This window comes from Epinephelus lanceolatus, chromosome 7 (genome assembly GCF_041903045.1).
Source record: "Epinephelus lanceolatus isolate andai-2023 chromosome 7, ASM4190304v1, whole genome shotgun sequence".
Taxonomy (NCBI): Eukaryota; Metazoa; Chordata; class Actinopteri; order Perciformes; family Serranidae; genus Epinephelus; species Epinephelus lanceolatus.
Window position 1 is genome coordinate 43,069,362 of NC_135740.1, and position 21,381 is coordinate 43,090,742.

The 21,381-nt window shown below is 41.1% G+C and overlaps 1 protein-coding gene across 6 annotated transcripts in view; it reads right to left on the reverse strand.

Moving 5' to 3' along the window:
* The window catches only part of htr4 (5-hydroxytryptamine receptor 4), a 303,234-nt gene that overhangs the window by 208,172 nt on the left and 73,681 nt on the right, over positions 1–21,381 (reverse strand). For all 6 annotated transcript variants that reach the window (XR_013491847.1, XM_078169575.1, XM_033633634.2 and 3 more), the window contains exon 2: positions 3,064–3,142. Coding sequence is in view for 5 of the 6 variants with exons in the window: in XM_078169573.1 (XP_078025699.1) it covers positions 3,064–3,142 (79 nt within the window). In the remaining variant the exon portion in view is untranslated. The remainder of the gene's footprint in view (positions 1–3,063; positions 3,143–21,381) is intronic.

The following is a 21,381-nucleotide window of genomic DNA, read 5'->3' on the forward strand; positions in this document are numbered from 1 at the left end:
TTCCTGGGGACACCTGCACGTCTCGGCCACGCCCCCTTCATTGTGATTGGCTAAAGCGCAGCATCGTTCAAACTCAAAGCCCCGCCCTCCCCCTCCCCTAGTTGTCTTTCACACAGGGCTGCCGACAGATTCTACAATGTAAATTGCAGAATCTGTCTTGAGAGATTATGCTAAGAATAACAGACATTTAATTACGTTTAATTGCAAAATTTCCATCAGAACAGGCTCACTGAGACACAGCTCACTGATTGATGGTGACATTAACCAGACTGACAGTAAATTCATAAATCTACTGAGATGTTTGCACACTCAAAGACCCATTAAAAATAAAATAGCTGTTTAAATGTGGAGGGATGCCTTTGTGCTCTCCTACTGGGCTCCAGCTCTTATCTCTTCCATACTGTAGCTGCTTTACAGAGGATGGCTGTTGCCAAGGGAACAAAGAAAACAAATAAATAATCAAACAAGTTTAGATTAGCTTCTGACAGAAAGTGAGGAAGAGTGAAATGTCCACAATAGTAAGATTTTTCTTAGTGAAGATAACTAGTGTAAAAATACAACAGAGACAACCTGTCTCCTCTGACTGTAGTTAACCTACCTTTGCAGTCTTTCAGTACCTCTGCATTTATTCTGTGCCTCTTTTATACTATGCATCGTTTTCTCTTCTCTTATCAGTCCGTGGGTCTGTTAGTCAAAGCTAGCAGTCAGGGAAGAAGGTGGTCCGACTGCGCCTTCACAGTGATGATTTAAGAAAAAACTCAAATCTCAGTCTCAGCCTCAGGGCTAAAGGACATTAGCCAGGCGGGGGAAGCTATAAAACGACTCTTTACATTCCAAAGCAGTGAAAACAGACCACCCAACACTTTCAGCAGGATCCCCGTTTCAATCAAACCAACAAGCCTGAGGGCGAGATAACTACAGAGGCAGCGAGCGCTGCTGCAGAAATCCCACACTGCCTATTGTTTCCTCAGCTGAGCCAAAAATCTGAAGATGAGAATGCCCTTGAAGAAGGAATCAGGGCAGTCAATTCATCTCTGATCTGCAGACCTCTGAGAACGGTTTAATACAAATGCGGCAGCCATCTCTGCTTATTCGTCTGCTGTTTCTTTTTTCTTAGAACAGGCAGTTTGTGTGGATGAATACACGAACAATCCACATGCACACACAACTCCTGCAGGCCGGGGGCAATTTGAATAAGTGTTGCTTTCACCAAACAAATGCATTTCATTTTATCATTCTCTAACATCTCTTGGGCTGCACACAGGCTGCTTGCTTCAGTCAAATTTGGTGAGTGCACCTTCGTCAGGTAAGACTCGAGTGTCAAACTGCAGAACAGTCACCAAAAGAAAATGTTGACATTGTGCATATGTTTCATATCAATGTTTCTAAAGTGTCGTAGTATATGAGCTGCCTTTGTCAACTGAAGGTGGATGGCGTGACACCTGGCGTGACTTTGTCAGTGTCATTCACGTCTACACATCACATGCTAGGTATCCTCCTGTGTTTGTTGTTGACATTTCAAGTCAGCCTATCACTTTACGCCTGTTAAATACATTGTGCCATTTTAAAAGCACTTTGGGGTGAAAGTCAGGTGGGGTTTTTTTTCAATCCATCAACTGCCCCTTCTGTCCGCCCTTTTGGGACTATCCAGCTCCCTACATTACGTTGCAGTAATTCAAACTGACGCTGTCAAATGTGACATCATACTACCGTGACAGGTGCTGTCTGGCTGTTATTACCTGACGCCACCAGTCCGTGTATCGTACTGCTACATACAGATGCTGCCTGGTGGCTTTTGGCATCTGTATCTGATGCCGAAATTACTGAACAAGTGGCGTTATTTGACAAGTTCTAAATGAGCTGATGAAACGCCTGCCGAGCTGCAGACACCCGTTTCAGAACATCAAAACTGTTTGTGATTTAGTGAGTCATTGCTGTGTGTCAGGTTGGGATTATGTCCCCCAAACTGGATGCTTTAAGCCAAAACAATATCCTTTTCTATCCGTGACCAACTGTTTTTTTGTGCCTAAATATTGTTGAAACATAGATAAATATAAAGTTTTAACATATCTGCTACATGTAAGCTACAAATGTCACACATCCATGGTTAATAGACACTTGTCAACACTTGACAATGAAGTTTTGTGCCTTAGTATTCTAAGGTTACAGACGTTTTAAGCTTTCACACTTCTCACTTAGCTGTTTTCACAACACCCCGACAACTGCCTACCTGCAAGAGCCTTCCCCCAATAAAGCAAAGTGTTTTTAAAAGTTGCTGCTGCCGCCACGGTGCCTGGTTGCAATGCCAGGCAGGTGCTTTGTTGAACACTAAAAGAAGTGCAAGCTAGCTTGTAGCTGCATGCTGAAGCAAGAATAACTGAAACTACCAAAGATTTCTACACGTGGACAGTTTACCAGTCATGTGAAGTTTGGTGGAAACTTTATCGCAGTACCAGTTTCTCTTCTGGTTGTCCTCATAAGTTGCTGGTGCCATATCTCCGGGTATTCAGACTTTCTCCATTTTGTCTTCTTTGTGCTTCCGTGATACCGGCTTATCAATTGGAAACGCCAGAGTTTCAACATTGTGAACTCAGCGCGGTGGGGATATCTGTGCTTATTCATGTAGATATCAACAACTTCATACCCTTACCAGCGTGTTGGAAGCTACTTCTCCTCTGTTGCCTTCTGCTCATTAAAATGAATGGAAGTGGCAAGTTACTATGCAGCAGTGTGAAAGCTCCTTAAGCCTTGATGGTGTTCAGGAGTGTTGTTGGCATTTTACATCAACAGTACCTGCCTAATAAAAACTAAAAACTTTGAGAATGCACAAGAAGACGATGAAAGAAGAAACAAGAAAAAAAACGTTCAGAGCAAATTTGAGCAAGAACTGCAACACCCAGAGCCGCAACTTATAACAAAAAACTAAGTGTTATAAGCTTGCATTTGAGTTGAGAAACTTTTAAAACTTTAAGTGTTGTATATCAAACAATGAGACCATTGTCAGGAAGTGTTCAGTCAAAAAAAGACAGTGATTACGCTACATAAAAGCTGATTAGTTCTTACCTCTCACTGACAAGCTCCTCCATCACCGGCATCTGGCCTGCAGCGCTGACATTCATGTAACCATAAATGCAGAGAGTCCCTGCAGACAGGAGACACAATTAACAAATTGACATAATCATGTATATTATTATAAGCTGAATTTTTAATTACACATATAAAACAATCCGTGCAGTCAGCGGACTCCGTAGATTACATTAACATAAACATATTAAACCAAATCAGAATTATGCAAATGCAACAATTTTCTTTGACATTTGAAGTTTACTGCCAATTGACTGGCACTTAAACACGCTGCACCAAACTTAGATGGCATTGATCTTTGATTTAACACAGAGCTGACTGACATTAAATTTATTTACAATGGACTGCCTTTCAAAACTGCCTTTGCCAACACATCGGTAAGTGCTCCTATAACTCAAAGTATGAGGCTTTACGCCCATACTGTCACGTTTGGACACTCAGGGACAGCTAGTCCCTTAGTTTTCACTCAAAGCATTTATGTATCCTTTCAAAATAGGCTTCCCTTTTCACAGTAAATTTAGTTTCTGTTTCCCCACATGCATAAAGTCTCTTTTCAAAATAAACTTAAAACAATGTAGGTTTACTCAATTTTTAGGTTTAGGCACCAGAAGTGCTTGGTTAGGTTCAGAAAAAAGATCATGGTTTGGGTTAAAATAAGTTTGTTACTAATGCAAAGTAACGTCTGCCATGTGACATTTGCATAGTTAAAATAACTTCATCGGGGACACAGACAGCAGTCTCCTAGGTGAAAGTCTTGTGTTTTAGCGATGGGCAAAGCAGTTCTTTAGATGTTACTGAATCACTAGAATCAGTTCATTAAGAAGATTCGTTCAAAAGATTTGTTCACTGTATCTTTCAGTGCTTGGCGGGAGGAGCCCTGACTGTGTACTGCATAGTCCAACTCAGTCTCTGCCCTGCACTGGTGAGTCTCATTACTGGCCAGCCTAATGTTTTAAGTTTGTTTATCTGGAAACTAAGTCTGTTAAAACCATGGGGAGGTGTGTGATTGTGTTCATGTGGCTTGACTCCTGGCCACATTAGCTGTTAGCTTGGAGTAAACGGTCCCTATGAAAGTGTATCGTTGAGAAGAAATGATTTGAATCACTCAGGGATAGGGGTTATGTCGTTCACCGAGTGATTCGTCACACGGTAGGCAGTCCCTTCCTGCATCCTGGCTGCCTCACGACTCGCAAGTGATTCATTGTTCGCACTGACCAAATCAGCATTTTCACTCCTGGCCTGCACGCTCGCTGCTGAGCTCAACTGAACTGAGAAATGAACGAATCAGTTCTGGAAGTGATTCAGTTTAGTACGTTCACTCAACAGCTTCGTTCTTTTGAACGATTCGTTCGCGAACGACACAACACTATTGTGTTTGTTTGTCAGTTTGAAACCAGCAGCTTTTCAACATGAAGCCATCCAGGGGCATATCACACCAACGTAAAAGGTGCCCTTTTTGGTCTGAAATCAAAATCACTGACAAATCAGTGGTATTTAACAACTTGGGAATGAGCACTGGCTGTTGTATTTGTCAGTAAATGCTGTGAGATACAAGGTGGGGGTCATGTTACCATCAGGTGAAGAGTAAGAAAAACCAAAGCTTAAAGGGGAAGAGTTTGTAATTCTGTTAGTTTTCATAAAACACAAAGAATCAGGGAGGTTTCATGTATTTGTTCATATAACTACTTGATTTTAACTTATGATCTATCTCAACTGAAACAATTTTAGAGAAGCACCTGAGTTTTGGAGAACACAGACTGATATTCCTCCAACTGGCTGTTCACATTTCTGAACACATTCCTAAAATGGAGACGATCTATCTTCATGCTTCATTTCCCTTCTGCGGAATTAAACTAAAACAATGATAGAAAGCTTGATCGCTGAGTCAATGTAAATGTCCATGGCCGTGCAGGCGGGATGCACAGTGAAGGTCGGCCTGACAGAGAGGTCACGAGCAGACCGAGGAGGACCATGACCTGCAGATTTACCCCCCTAATAACAAAACCCATTATGCCTCAGTCATATCGGCAGCTGTCACAACCACTTCATCACGTGGACATTTAAAGCTGGGACACCTCTGCACAGATCCAACAGAGGAATGAACAAAATAGCCTACCCACATTAGCTACACTATAAATAACAACACAAAGGGCAGAGCTCATAGCGTCAGACAACAGAGAGGACATTTTGAGTTATGCAGCATAAATACATTCATTTTCTGTAATAAAATGAGCAACGAGGGACAAACTAATTCACCCTAGCTGAAAATGTCACATAAATAAAGATGTTTGTTCTTTCATTATTTCTCTCTGGTCTTGTTAATAATATGAAGTCAGCCCGCATAATCTTCTTACACAGTACTCATTGTCTCTCTCTCTCACACATTCACGCACACACACACACACACACACACACACACGTAGACCCACAAGACCAAACAAACATGCAATCATGTAAACATTGACTTATATGACATCATGGATTACGATCCAACAGATGGCAAATGGTCAAGATGCTTAACGCAACCACACGCACACACACTTGACTGTTATTGAGTCAACTGTTATAATGATGAATTATTATTTACAGCCATGACGACAGACTGCTAGCTTCCATAGAAAGTTAGCTCAGTCTTCAAACAGAAACTGAGCACAGTCAAAGTTACTAATAATATTGTTAGGCCTGTTATCTTGACATATCAGACGATTACTTTGTCTTTATCACTTAGCCATCTCAAGAGATAAGAAATGGTGCTCTTTAGCTCATTTTACCCACAAAACCACTGCTATTTACCTTGAAGCCTTTTCTCTTGCAGTGTTCCTGTTTTATTTGTATGTTGGGCATGCTCACAAGTACAAGGGGATGCAGTACGCACTGTTGCCAACCGTGTTAAGCAATTCCTGTGCTTTGAAACACAGCAGTGCACCAGCTGAAGGTCACGGGAAAAGAAGACCGCTAGCTAGCATACATGAATGACGTTACAAATGTTTCATGGGAACAAAAATGCCTTCTGCACCTTCACTAGACCTCAAGGAAACTCTTACAGTGGCTGAAATTCAGAGCGTATGAGTTGTGTGGATATGGTTCTCGACATGGAGGTGGCTAAGTTAGCCGCTATCAGCTAACACTGCTAACAACAGTACTGACAACAGCGCTACCAGAGCTAACAGTGTTAACCAGGGGGAACCAGAGGGTGGACACTACACTTCTGGGACAATACCGTCTTGATATTAGCAGTAATCACCATATGAGCACGGTGCAAAGCAGGCGCAATTAGCTAGCTGGTGGGATACACACTTCCTGCTATATTAATGCTCTTATTGGCTTTAGGTGATAAAAAAAGAATGCAAAGATAATGTTTCCGCACAAGAAAACTTGCAAAAACTGGACTTAAGTGACACTTTTAGGGCCAAGAAATCTTTAAAACAACTCCTCCTGACATTTAGACAAACAGAAACTAGCTAGCCTCGCAACAGGCTACAAACATCCCACAGTGCAACTCTCTTAAAGTGACAGGCTCAGTCTGTAGCAAAGGATTCACACCATGGAAGTATAAAGAAACCTGAATACACCATCGGCAGAGGACTTTAACAAAAAACACACATGGTTACGTTTTGCCAACAGGCACGGGGCTGTATTAAGAAAAAAAATAACAGTGTCTGGCTGTACAATCTTACGGGAAGTGAACATCGGCCTCCTGAATGAAATTTGGTGTTTGCGTGACCCATCCACCACCCTCCCTCCTGCCCTGCTTGGACTTCCACCTCCTTAACTTTCGTTGTTGTCCTGCCACATTTCTTGCTGCTGCCGCCATGCACAGTTAAACAATAATGGCGACTGGCTGCGTATCATGCCTACATGAAAGGATGGCTTTTTTTGTCAGTGTCTGACGCCGGAAGTCACTAGACAAGTGCTGGATTTTGACGGCTGGGTGCGACCGGGTTGGACTGCCAACAACTGAGGTGGCTACTTCGAGTTTAGCTGTGACTAATAGACTTTCCAAATATTATTGGGCCACGTGGATTAAATACCAGTAGAAAAGAGAGTCAATTCACGGGGGTTGCGATGCTAAAAAAACAAAGCAATCCCTACTGAACAGACGTCTCTTAAACCATGTAAGTCAATGGGGAAAAGTCTTATTTGGCTTCAAGACTGGCACACTTCCTCGAGGCCTGATTCATACTCACATTTTTTTTAAAGAAACTGTTGTATGTACTCATCTAGTCCTTGAGTAAGGCCCCACTTTTGCCAGACGACATCACACTTTTTTCTTCATGCTCACAACTTCAGTATCTCATTATCACTGTGCATCCACACATCTACACATATCCTACACAACAACAGATCAAAAATGATGAGGATTAACGATTAATGAGGATTAAAGAAGCTGACCTTCATAAATACATAACCACTACGGCTCCTTTTATCATCTGTATAATCTATAATTATACAATATATGCTAATCAGTGATATCAGTAAACATGACCTCTTAATTAAAGTTTTAATTCAATGTGAGCATCAGAAAACAGAGCTTTTGGAGTTTGACTTAAAGTTAAAAACACATCCTGTTTCCATCGATCATCTTGTTAACATGAAGAGATTAGAGCCAAAGGTTCCTTAAGATTAAAGGTTAAAGGTCAGCTGTATACTACTGGAGCACAATGAGTCATGAGAGTGTCCTAATAAATAATCTTCATGTATAAGTATATATATGTGCCTGTCAAGAGGCTTTATCTTCAAATGCATATACAGTACACTCTGAATAAAGGGCACAGTTTTATCCGAGTGTCACATGGATGCAGAAGCGCACGGGTCTGTGCTGGTAGATGTCATCTCACACATGAGCAGATGCAAATCCATCCGACCAAGACTGCATGTTTGTATGTGTGCTTTACAGACATGGATTCAGATGATATCATGATGATGATATCTTTCCAATGGCACATATAACATTTGCATGCAAAGACAAAGCATGTGCACAGATAAGCTACACATTTTAAGCTTGCCTACATTCTTTAATCAGAGGTTTAAGCTCTAATATCTACACACTTGAATAAAAAAGCACATCACCGTGAAGCGTATTAAATCCCTGGCGTGGTATATTGAATAGGGATGCACCGAAATGAAAATTTGTGGCCGAAGCCGAAGCCGAATATTATTAAACGCTTGGCCGAATACCGAGTACCGAATACCGAATATCGTTGTTTAGTTTTTCATTAGTTTTTGCAGATGAACCCCCTCCAGATTAGTGTTGTCACGGTATCAAAATTGGGACCCACTGTGCGATACCAATGAAAATATCATGGTTCTGAGTAGTATCACGATACCACAGCGAAAATGAGGCAGATGTGCCTTTTGTCATTTATAAAAAGATAAATCACTTCTCTATAATACATCAATGATATTTCAATGGAATAAATTACTTATTGACTTATTCATACTTCAAAAACAGCATCAATAAGTGATGAACATAGGGGGGATCAAAATAAAATAAATAAATAAAGTAAAAATCAACCAGCCACCCTCCTCCCCTGACAAGTAAAAAACAGTCCCTTCATAAATAAAGAACAGTCCCTAAAGTGTGGTGAGGTTTGTGGGCCGTTACTGCCAGAAAGAGAGAAATGTGAAAGGCTCGTTTCTCCTCTGACACGTCACATACCTGTGTTCGGCTGGCTCAGCTGTTCAGGTACTTCTGGGCAGTCATGACACCAAGAAGAGGATATTATTGGAACGGACTTCTCTGTCGCCCGGTAAGCCAATGGCCGGCGTATTTGACAGGAATATATTACTGTCTGTGTCTGTGACCCCCGTTCAACCCACAACCGGTGGGATTCGCCTTTCGTTTCTGCTGCTGGGTGAAATCTGTAGGCTGCTCGCACAGCGTGCTGAATGATTTAAGCCTATTTTGCTCGCTCAAAACTATTTTTAGTCGCAAATGCGAGTGCCGTGACGGATGGATCGCCACACTGCTGTCATTTTATTCCACCCGTCACGGCACGCTGTTTGATTGCGTTATCAAAACGCCGCTATTATTCAGCCTTGCTTTTAACTTATTCCACTGAATACCGAATGTGTGTTTTTTTGCAATATTCGGCCGAATATATTCGGTTACCGAATATATTTGGTTACCGAATATTCGGTGCATCCCTAATATTGAATCTATCTGTCAGAAACATTTTTTATTCATTCTTGTGTTTAAGACCTGGACATCAGAAAGGGAAACATTAAATATACAGTACAGGCCAAAAGTTTGGACACACCTTCTCATTCAATGCGTTTTCTTTATTTTCATGACTATTTACATTGTAGATTCTCACTGAAGGCATCAAAACTATGAAACTATGAAAACATGTTTTATATTCTAGTTTCTTCAAAATAGCTACCCTTTGCTCTGATTACTGCTTTGCACACTCTTGGCATTCTCTCAATGAGCTTCAAGAGGTAGTCACCTGAAATGGTTTTCCAACAGTCTTGAAGGAGTTCCCAGAGGTGTTTAGCACTTGTTGGCCCCTTTGCCTTCACTCTGCGGTCCAGCTCACCCCAAACCATCTCGATTGGGTTCAGGTCCGGTGACTGTGGAGGCCAGGTCATCTGCCGCAGCACTCCATCACTCTCCTTCTTGGTCAAATAGCCCTTACACAGCCTGGAGGTGTGTTTGGGGTCATTGTCCTGTTGAAAAATAAATGATCGTCCAACTAAACGCAAACCGGATGGGATGGCATGTCGCTGCAGGATGCTGTGGTAGCCATGCTGGTTCAGTGTGCCTTCAATTTTGAATAAATCCCCAACAGTGTCACCAGCAAAACACCCCCACACCATCACACCTCCTCCTCCATGCTTCACAGTGGGAACCAGGCATGTGGAATCCATCCGTTCACCTTTTCTGCGTCTCACAAAGACATGGCGGTTGGAACCAAAGATCTCAAATTTGGACTCATCAGACCAAAGCACAGATTTCCACTGGTCTAATGTCCATTCCTTGTGTTTCTTGGCCCAAACAAATCTCTTCTGCTTGTTGCCTCTCCTTAGCAGTGGTTTCCTAGCAGCTATTTGACCATGAAGGCCTGATTGGCGCAGTCTCCTCTTAACAGTTGTTCTAGAGATGGGTCTGCTGCTAGAACTCTGTGTGGCATTCATCTGGTCTCTGATCTGAGCTGCTGTTAACTTGCTATTTCTGAGGCTGGTGACTCGGATGAACTTATCCTCAGAAGCAGAGGTGACTCTTGGTCTTCCTTTCCTGGGTCGGTCCTCATGTGTGCCAGTTTCGTTGTAGCGCTTGATGGTTTTTGCGACTCCACTTGGGGACACATTTAAAGTTTTTGCAATTTTCCGGACTGACTGACCTTCATTTCTTAAAGTAATGATGGTCACTCGTTTTTCTTTAGTTAGCTGATTGGTTCTTGCCATAACATGAATTTTAACAGTTGTCCAATAGGGCTGTCGGCTGTGTATTAACCTGACTTCTGCACAACACAACTAATTAACCCTGATAAGGCACACCTGTGAAGTGGAAACCATTTCAGGTGACTACCTCTTGAAGCTCATGGAGAGAATGCCAAGAGTGTGCAAAGCAGTAATCAGAGCAAAGGGTGGCTATTTTGAAGAAACTAGAATATAAAACATGTTTTCAGTTATTTCACCTTTTTTTGTTAAGTACATAACTCCACATGTGTTCATTCATAGTTTTGATGCCTTCAGTGAGAATCTACAATGTAAATAGTCATGAAAATAAAGAAAACACATTGAATGAGAAGGTGTGTCCAAACTTTTGGCCTGTACTGTAGTTTGAGTTTCATTTTGGAAACACTACTAAATGCACAGATACATACGATCTACTGTCATTTTTTACTTCTGTCAATATGTCTTCAGCCTTCAGAATAACTTGTGACCTTAAGAGGCCTCTGATACACAGTATTTTAACCTAATGCATGGCAAAGGGAAACTGTTTTGTAAGTGCCTTATGCACACAAACCAATACCATAGTATACCATCAATACATGCACTGGCAACGTTGTTGTCCTCATGAACACACACATACAATCTGTTGGGCTCCACCTGTCACCACTAATGGGACTGGATTATACATTTCATTTGGCTCCCGACACAATATATGATGCAATAAACTCTGCAGACTCCACCGTGGCACAGAATCATAAATCCATGCCTGTCTTCTGAATAATTCAGGCAGCTGTCTGTTTGGCAAGAGTTGAAATTAACACATTCCTGTTTTAATGGTGCTCATTTGTTTATTCATAGGCAGGCTGTATGAGTTGGCAGCAGTGTTGGAGCAGATCTGTAAAATTGTATCAACTAGTCAGCAAAACATAACTACATTTCTTTTCTATTTATTCATCAGCAGAAGTAGGTTGTTACTTTCCTAATCTAATATTCTTTTCAACCAAATTAGCACATTTATGCAATGTTGTTGTTATCTTTAAAAATGAAGAATCTACTTTTAAAAAAAGCAATCGACGGGGTGTGCAGTAGCTCATCTGGTAGAGCGGGTACCCCATGTAGCAAAGCTGTGTCCTAAGCGCAGTGGTCCGAGTTTAAATTCAACTGGTGGGCCTTTGCTGCATGTCATCCTCACTCTCTCTCTCGTCCCCTGTCCTGTCACTCTTAAGCTGTACTATCAAATAAAGGCTTAAAAAATTTAAAAATAAATTAGTAAAAAAGCAGTGGTGTGTTCTGGTGTGTTACGTCCTGAATGTGCAAGAAAACAGGAATAGCAAACAGTAGAAAGCAGCATGGAGGCCAGTGAAAATGTTTCAGTGGTTACTCGTTTTCTGTATGTATTACTTTTTCCATTTCTCTTTCAAACTCAGTGCAGACTACTTTAGAACAATGTCAAAGAGCTGCTTGGACAGAGACAGGTGGAATTTGTGGCTGAGATTACAACGAGTCACAGAAGTTACTGACGCAGATGCTAGAAAAGGGGCAAAAATTAGGGTGTCCACTTGTGTGTCTTGTTTCCATTACTGCCGATTGGAGCTGGAGCCAATAAACACCTGCCATTTGTGCATGTCCAAGTCAGTCCATCCAGGATTTCATGGACTTTATCTGGGGTTGTTGTGTGTGGCCTGAATTTCACGGCAGCTTTTCAAAAAAACGTGAAGTATGTTGCAATATTTTTAGAGATTGGTTTTTGCAATAAACTTGAGTAGGTAAAAAAAATGCAAAATTCTTTGACTTTTAAAAAATATATTTCATTAATCAAATAATATAAATCAAAGGCAACTTGTTCCAGTGAAAATAAAACCGCACCACTTTAAGTTTATGATGTGTAGACTAATGTTACCACTAACCATGCACCTGGATGCGACAGCCTCTGTTAAATGATCCGTCCAGTCTGTTGTCCATCAGTCCAGTCATTCTCCAGATGTGTATGTGTAAGACCAAAAAGTGTGACGATTGCTCTTTTTCAAAGAATTTCACTTTCCCCTGCCTGGCTTAACACTGCTGTCTATGGCCATGTGTGAACCTGTCCTAAAACCACCCTAAACCTTTGTTTTCAAAGCCATGAAACTCACCGAGTGCTCAGTGGTGTTCATTGATGTTCTGACATAAAAATCGTAGCAAACTGTGGTTTCTGTAATGATTTATTTGACATTTTGTCTACCCCATTGGTTTTCTATAGAAGCCTCATTTTGCGTTGGTAGTAATCCACCACCGGAAACGGAAAGGGGGTTGTTTACAACAAGGTTGTAGTCATTGTAGTCTTTTAGCTCAGCCAAAGTGCCGGCTCGACAGTGCTGTGTGCGTTCCTGGAGGAAGAACGAGAACAAACAAACAGAGTTTTGTAATAAGTTTAAACAACTTCACAATGGATTACTCGCTTGTAAACAACCTTCGCAGTAGCACAGGTTCACACATGGCCATAGGCAGGGGAAAGCCAAATTCTCTGAAAATGAGCAATGGTCACTATTTTGGTCTTAGCCACTCTATTTCATCATAAACAACCCAGACATGGGGTTCAAAGTGCAAAATACCAGACTTCTCCTTTAAGTGATGGTAAACTACATGCTGAAATTGTTGAAATTGAATTAAAATATGCTGAGTCACAGTGATGTCCATGCTTAGACTTTAGCATACTGTATAAAACATGGCAGATTGCCAGCTTCAGCATGGATCAGTGTCAGTGTTGCCAGGTGCCTCAAATATCCAAAGTTATGGTCTCATTACAAGTTGAAATGGATTTGTTATGTGGCATTCCTGCAATTTTTAAATTAGTATTATTAATTGAGTGTGGCTGGGTTTAACAGCAAGGGACTGCAGGAATGTCCTGTTCTGGTGCTCAGTGCCAGATATTTTGCAATAACACATTACAGTTGCAGCTGTCCAACAGCAGGAAATGGCTCATGTTAAAGAACAGCACCATGGTTGCATCATGGAAATGCTTTTACACCTAATATCATCACCCTGGACGACTTGTTAAGTGAGAAAACTACAGAAAGTGCTCTGTCACACTGGTGTCATGGCCTGCAGTATGTACAAGAAACGTGTACCAGTATGGACTTATCTCACCATGTGAGCTTTAATTTTGCCTCATAAATCCCTGTACATTCATTGTTCTCCAAAACTGGAGCACCGTCACATAAGGAATCAGGATCAGGGACGTGCAGGAATGTGTGGGGCAAAACATTAGCTCACATTGCGACATAAGAACATGCCGACTCAGATTTTCCCACCTTCTTCCTACACATGTACAATGGAGGTCACTGCACCAGTGTACCCAAACATTCATTAATCCAGAGCAGATTATTATATCATCATGAAACTGATTTGACACTAGTCTGAAATCTCCTTGGCACTGTCTTTGGGTCGTGGCGGGCCTGCCGACTCTGTTCTATAATAGACACAGTCGGGGAGGTGAGGCGAGTTGAACGCATGACAGAGCTAATGGGCGAGGCCGCTGAGAGGGTTTACTGGAGTCTGTCAGCTCCCATCCAGTCACACAGAGAGGAAGGGAGGAGAAGTACAAGAAGGACGATGACAGGGTGAGAAACTGATGGAGCAAAGTGAAAGAAAGAGAAATGTAATTGCAGAAACAGAAAAAGAAAAGGAGGAAGAAATACTGAGCAGGAGGAGACAGACGTGATACAGCAGATTGCTGCATTGTCTTGCACTGACAGTTTTGTAATCTGGTGACTCAGGCAAACTGATTCTGGGTCGATGCATGAAAACATAACAGTCGAGTAGGAGAAGCCCAGGTGAGCTCGTACTCCGGTAATGACACACGCTGCTTCTTTCTGTCACTGCAGCCGTAGCATGAAAACATCTAAAAGTTAGGTCTTTCACAGCATTATGGGAGCACCCTGACATCAACAGAAAGCATGACAACAAGCAAAAGGCAGAGGCGCCAGAAAAGCCACGTCGGTTTATAGCTGGCAGGCTGCTGAGGCAGTGGGCGGGACATCACAAGTGGACAGAAATATTCTGTTAAGAGGTTTATTCGTGGCAGCATGAATGGGAGAATCAGCTTCAGGGAATCATAAGTGCATCACAACATTACAGTGCTGGAGCAGAGTGCAGCCAACAGGCCGGTTAATGTACATAACTGTAAACACAGCAGCTGATAATATGAGCAAGTGTCAATGATTGTGTTTACTTGCATGAAGTGAATCTGACTGTCGGTCCTAATGGAGCTTGAGCCTGTTTACTGTGTGTCTGAGTGTCCCTGTAGTCATTAAGAAAGCCGCTGACAGAACACTCCTGTCAGCAGATTGAGACTCATAAAATATTTAAAGTTCAGCCACCAGCTGCCCCTCAGTTTTGGAGAGAAGTCTGAATGGAGTCTTAGCAGGGTGTTTCTGTGGTGATGCAACACACACACTCAGGGAGAACATTAAACCCTGTCGGCTTGACCCTTCAACTGTCTGGCTGTTTAAGAAGATGAAGGATCATCACATCAGTGTCTGGTTGTGCACTGCTTTCCTCAGAGGGGTACACGTCACCCTGCAGACTCTTCTGGCTCTTTGGCTGTTGCTTGAACTACAGATTCTACTTGTGTATTTCTGTGTGCTGCCACCATGGACACAAAGAGTGTAGAAGCAGATCGAGAGAGAAAATCAGACCAAACTCTGATCAAACTGTAAAACTAGTCAGTGCTGATCGATTCTGTTACTGTATTATCAATATTTTGCCGAAAATGTGTAGTACTTTTCATGTGTTTTCTCTGGCCATGTAGCACCAATTTGAAGAGTGTTTGCATAGTTCTACTGTAAAGACAGCCCAGTTTTATAAAAAGAGCATCTTTCCAGTGGTGAATTACTTTCTTTAGCAGCCTAAATTTTTTACTGATTATGTTGCTTTTGTATTCATATTCTTGGCGTTTGACTCTTATGAGATTTTGTGAGTACTTGTTGATGCCCTTGCTGTATTACGAATTGGCTCTGATGTTGTTGTAAGCCCATTTCTATTGTTAGTTTGACCAAAAATCTCATTTTTGTTATCAGTTATCAGCTTCATCACTGTTCTGTTATAAACTGTCATACCTGACACTTGCAGAATTCTAATACATGCATTTTGTGCATTATTATAATCCATCATCTTGAATTGAACTCTTTACGTCAAATATTCAATTAATTCAATTCAAATCAATTTATTTATCCACAAGAGGCAATTGAAAAGGCCATGACAGTAGCTATAAAAACACAATCAGCAACACAAAATCCGCACATACACTGCAACATACAACATTCACAGTTAACAAGAGTAGTACAACTTACAAACAACGAAACAACGAAAAGAAAGACTAGAAGAATAGATAAAGATAGAAACACTGACCAGTCAACCGCACGAGCAGTGACCTGGAATTGATCGTCATATTGTCATTACACATTTGCAAGAGTAGAGAGGCATGTTGCATTCACTTGAGAGCAAAAAAATCTGTTACTCTAAATAAATAAAATAATCATCTCAAAATTCTGAAAAAGTTTTCATGGAAAAACTATAAAAGCACTCGGAGAGCGCAGACCTCACGCCATTTTATTATTTTATCCACTTCGCTCGAAACTGATCACCGCCAAAATGTTATCATCTGTTCCTTGTCCCATTATCAACCTTTCCTGAAAATGTCATCAACATCCGCTCAGAACTTTGTGAGTTACTTTGCAGACAAACAAACAGACAAACAGACAAACAGACCAATGCTGGCGAAAACATAGCCTCCTTGGCGGAGGTAAAAATCTGCTGTTGTCATCTTATTAATTCAGAAAAATAAGAATTTAAAAGATCAAAAGCACCTTTTTTTTACATGGGACTGAAAGTAAGAGAATCAGAGATACTGTCACTTTTATGATGGCATCCAATCCATCTCTGCTCACTTGTTTTACACACCAAAAACAAAAATCAATTTTTATGCATATTTGGTCCATAAAGCTTGAGCACAAAAGTCCTTCTCTGGTTGAGACTGCTGACTCCCAGTAAGCATGAATGGTGGAAGTAATTATATAAGTAGGTAGGTAGGTAGGTAGGTAGGTAGGCAGATGGGTAGTATCACAAAATATACCCTTAAAAAACTTTTTCTGGGCTCCAGTTTGTCTCATGACAATGTCACACAGCCTGGTGCTTTTAACTGGCCTCTTGTAGGACCCTCTGACTGATTGTTGAGGAGTGTGGATGACTGACTGAATAACACCATCAGCTCTAACATATCAAAGTCAACTGGCAGCACCTGAACACCTCACTGCAGCTGGTTTTCTTGTGCTGCCAACAAAAACAAATGGCTGTTGCTGTTCTTAGTGCTGGAGTTCGTCCTGTTCGTCCTATAAGTTCGAGCCTGGAGCAAAAACCAAATGACAAAGGGATGAAATGCAACAGTCTGGTTTGTACAGGACTACACCAACTATCTTTTTTTCAGGTTTCTATCATTTAGAGAATGATCAGACCGGGTTAGGACAGAGCTGACTGTGCACAAACAAAAGCATTAAGATGGAAGATGTAAATACAAAACACAACATGAGAGGAAACAGAAATAAAAGGGGAAGCAGTGAATGACAGATGACCACAAATTCGTCGCAGTAAAGAACCAAAGTGAGCAAACAGGCAACACAGCCTGATGGACGTGAGCACAAACAGCAGAGACAGACACATCAAGACCAGCAGACAACTCCAGACTGACCAACTGGAGCGTCGTGGGGGTGGAGGGCTCGTCTGTGTTTGTTAAACTGTGTGATGGAGCAGGTTCAGGTCTCCTGAGGTTCAGCCAAAGGTTTCCAGTGAAAGGTGGGACTAATCTGCAAAACTAAGCTCCTGTGTGCCGTCAGCACAGCGGCTTCCTGGAGGAAATAAACTAAGCGCTATAAAAAGACACAAGCAACTCTTCTATATATGTATATATCTGTGCAATATATGGAGCTGTGAAACCATCAGGGTGGTGTAAAAAATACATATTGGATGAATCGGTTCATATTTAGATGGTATGTGTTTGCTTTTATGTTTGTTAAAATGACGTCCATATTTTCTACACTGTTTTTCACTCCGTAAAGAAGTAGTATGTTGTATTTTGACACTTGTGTTTCAGACTTTCTTTGCAGAAAACCAACACTAGTGTAAGTAGTTTATTATAAGAGTGTATATGAGTGCATTAACAGTCTTCACTGTGTTCTGTATACACACTTATAGTACAAGTATCTATAAGTGTTTAAGCACATACTGTGAGTGTGATGTACATTTCCACAAAGAAAAGCACAAACCATGACAACCATTACAAAGCTTGGTGCACACAGACATGCTGTCTTACTAACAAGCAATATGGGGAGACAGCAAAAACATTACTTAACAACATATATTTAAATATTTCTAAATTTCAGTTTATGTTAATGCACAGTTCCTCACTAGTGTTAAACAGGTTACATGTTAATCTCAATCCACTGTATGTTTGTAAAGAGTTATTAGTAGGGTTGGGTACCGTTCATAATTGAACCGATACGGTACCGGTATCTGGAATTCGGTACTGGTACCAAACGGTACCTTATTTTGGTACTTTTTAACCCTATGGGCCCTAGGCCTTTTTGGGGTATTTTTACTGCCTTTACCTTTAAGCTCATATCACAGTCATTATAAAGGCTACATACACATGCTATATCTTGTTTCTTTCAGGACAATCTGGGCTAACCAGATTTGCCATCATTTCATGTTCTTCTGTGTGCCTGTATTTTATATTAATTTTTATATCAATGAAAAAAACAAATCTGTGTGACTAAATTCTTACATTTTGACATGTATCTCACCATAGCAAGTTGGAAGAAGATATATTCTGCCATATATGAAGAGGGGAGACTCTCTGGAATCTGGCAATATAAGAACCATGATGCTGGGACATTCTGTCACTTCACAGCTGTCCAAAACATGTGGTTTGTGCCAGGCGGACATGATTGCCAGTATTTTTTCATTATTGCAAGAAATTCCATTGACTCATTCACAAGTCAAAAATGTGTTTTATCTGAAAGAAACATGCAATATTTACATCTAAGATCATAGAAAAATAGTCAACCAAGTGCAATGATGTCCTCCAAGATAATATTTGTTTTTCAGTTTCAGTTGTATATTGGGGAGACATTTTGGGCATTGGTGGGGGGCACGTGTCCCCCTCAATGTATATGGTGACTACGGCCCTGTCAGCATGCATTAGGCTGCAGTTGTCTGGGTGCGCAAAGGTGAAGTGGCTGGTCTTGTCATACAAAGTTTGATGGAGTGTCAACTGGACAATATGGAGATATTTGCATCTTGAAAGCCGGACTACAAATGTGGATAAACAGGGAGAAACACACGCAAGCCTATGACGTGGTAAGATATGATATTCCTCACTATATGAAGTGACTGATAACAAGATCTGTATAATGGATTGTAAAGAAATTCATCAAGTTTTTATTTTGTAGACAACTGATCTGTATTTAGAGCGTGATGGGATGACAGCACAATGATGTGTGTGGTCCTGCGCTTTCATGTGATGTGCATGGCATTTCTGTGCGAGCCTGCGTTCACGAGTAATCCATCCAAGAGTAATGTGTGTGCAAAGCTGTACGAAAGCTCTGTTATACATCATTTTATTGTAATTTTTCGCTGTGAAAACATTGGATTACTGACAAGTGCTTGGCCTTGTCGGAAAGCTATAGTTCTGCTGTTTCCGCTGATATGCGTGGCTTCTCGCTATGACGTACGGTCGCGGAGAAAATCCACAGAGAAGAACGGGTGTGAATTTGGACACACTATGTGTCGTTCGAGCCCATAGTCTAAACTTCTCAGTTTCAACATTTTATTGAGAACATTTAGGAACAGTGCTGCACGTTAACTTTTGTCTGCACATTGTACCGAAATTTGGCACTGTTTCATTTTAAGTGAATCGGTACCAAGTACAAAAAGTACCGAGTTTCGGTACCCAACTCTAGTTATTAGTATCTTATAATTCAAAGTTGATTACTTCTCTACATCCTCCAGAGACCCAGACTATTGTTTGGTATGCAATTTTTTTTATTTCTCCTAGATATTTGGGATCAGTAGGCTCTGATAGGTATTAAAAACCAAACTTTGTCAATGATTTTTAAGTCCCAGTGTCCTCAAACGAGGCGACAGTAAAGTCCCAATATCTTTAAACGAGTACTTCCCATTTAACAGCGTCTTAGCGCCAAATTTGTTGCCAAAATCAATATAAATAAACAAGTTTTAAGAACCCAGTCTCACTCCGAAGTTGTCAAAATCCGGCATGTCGACAGTGACTTGCACAGTGACACTGACAAAAAAAGCAGCCCTTTACTGTCAGCATGATATGCGGCCGGTCGCCGCTGTACTTAAATGGCACTCGGCAGTGTCAGGGAGAAACGTGGCGAGACATGGACGAAAGTTAAGACAGCGCAAGTCCATGTAAGGACGGGAAGGGTGGTGGATGAGTCCAGCAAACATTGACTTTCACCATGGAGAGTGATGTTTGTGTCCCATAAGTATATAAAGCCAAACCCAGTTCCTTTTTTGTAAACCTAACCATGTGCGTTAGTTGTTGGAGGAAAAAATGCTTTAATTCTGAAAGAGACTGTATGTGAATGGTAAATTTCCTGTGAAAACAGAAGTGCATTTTGAAAGAAGACAATGCATGTAACAGGCTGAAGTTGACACAACGTCCCAGAACGTCAACAACCAACACACCCAGGGTACCTTGGACGTCATATGTGGATGTGGACAGTCCATGACCAAAACTCAATATGTGAAGAGGTTGCAGTGAGAATGTGTGTGGTAGAATTTTGCATTTTCATTCAGTTACATCACTGAAAACTGTCAAATAAATAAATAAATATATATGTACATCAGTAAATTCCCTTTGGATCTGGTCATTACATTGAAACCCAAAAATGTCCTCCAGTTTTTTCCTCCTCAAATGGATACAAAGCACTACGACAAGAAAACTCATAGTAAACTGTTCAAAGGAACTAAATGCACACAATAAAACACGATGAAAACAACTCTCTATTGCCTGTGTTGTGCCTAAATGCCACAGACGGATCTATATTGCCAGTTAATTCAATCTGCCTTCAGCTTGCAGCGGGGTCAAACCACTGTCTTCTTCACTGCAGTGAATTACAACCATTCTATTTATTGACTCCAGTACAGAAAAGCCAGTTAAGCCCCTTAAATTTATTAAAGGCAACGTGATATTTTTACCCAGCTGCTGCTGCTGCAGAGCAGAAAGTGCAACTGAATTACTTTAGAAAGACGCAGGTACAGCAGTGCAGTACAGATTTATTTAGGTTTTATATACAGTGGCCCAGGATTGGATAATATAATAAACTAGTTTCTATTGGATAATAAACTCTGTAATCTATTTAGGTCAAGTACACGCTGGTGTCCTTCTCTTATTACTCGTATAAAGTTTAGTGATCCTTGAGGAGACGATCACTGTTTGTTGCTGCACAAGTATTAAAAAGCAACAATAACCGTACATAATCATTATAATCTAAAAGTAAACAGTGGCATTTAGGATTAAGAAAGGCTAAAACCAATCGTTAACTATACACAACAGTGTAGTAATTGTGCATATAGCGTGAAGATCGCTCTGCCATATTCACTTTAAAGAGATTTAACACACACACACACACACACACTCACGAAGACACACACACGGTGGACCTTTCATCTGGCTCCATATGTGCTAATGCACGTCCACATGGGAAACACACTGGATGTGTTCACACGAATGCAGCTTGAACTAATGGTTTAACCAGAGGGAACGGTTGGCGTCCTGCCAGGCTGCTAGAGCACAGCTGTAAATGACCAGTGAGCTTCATGTCCGCTGGGTCACACACA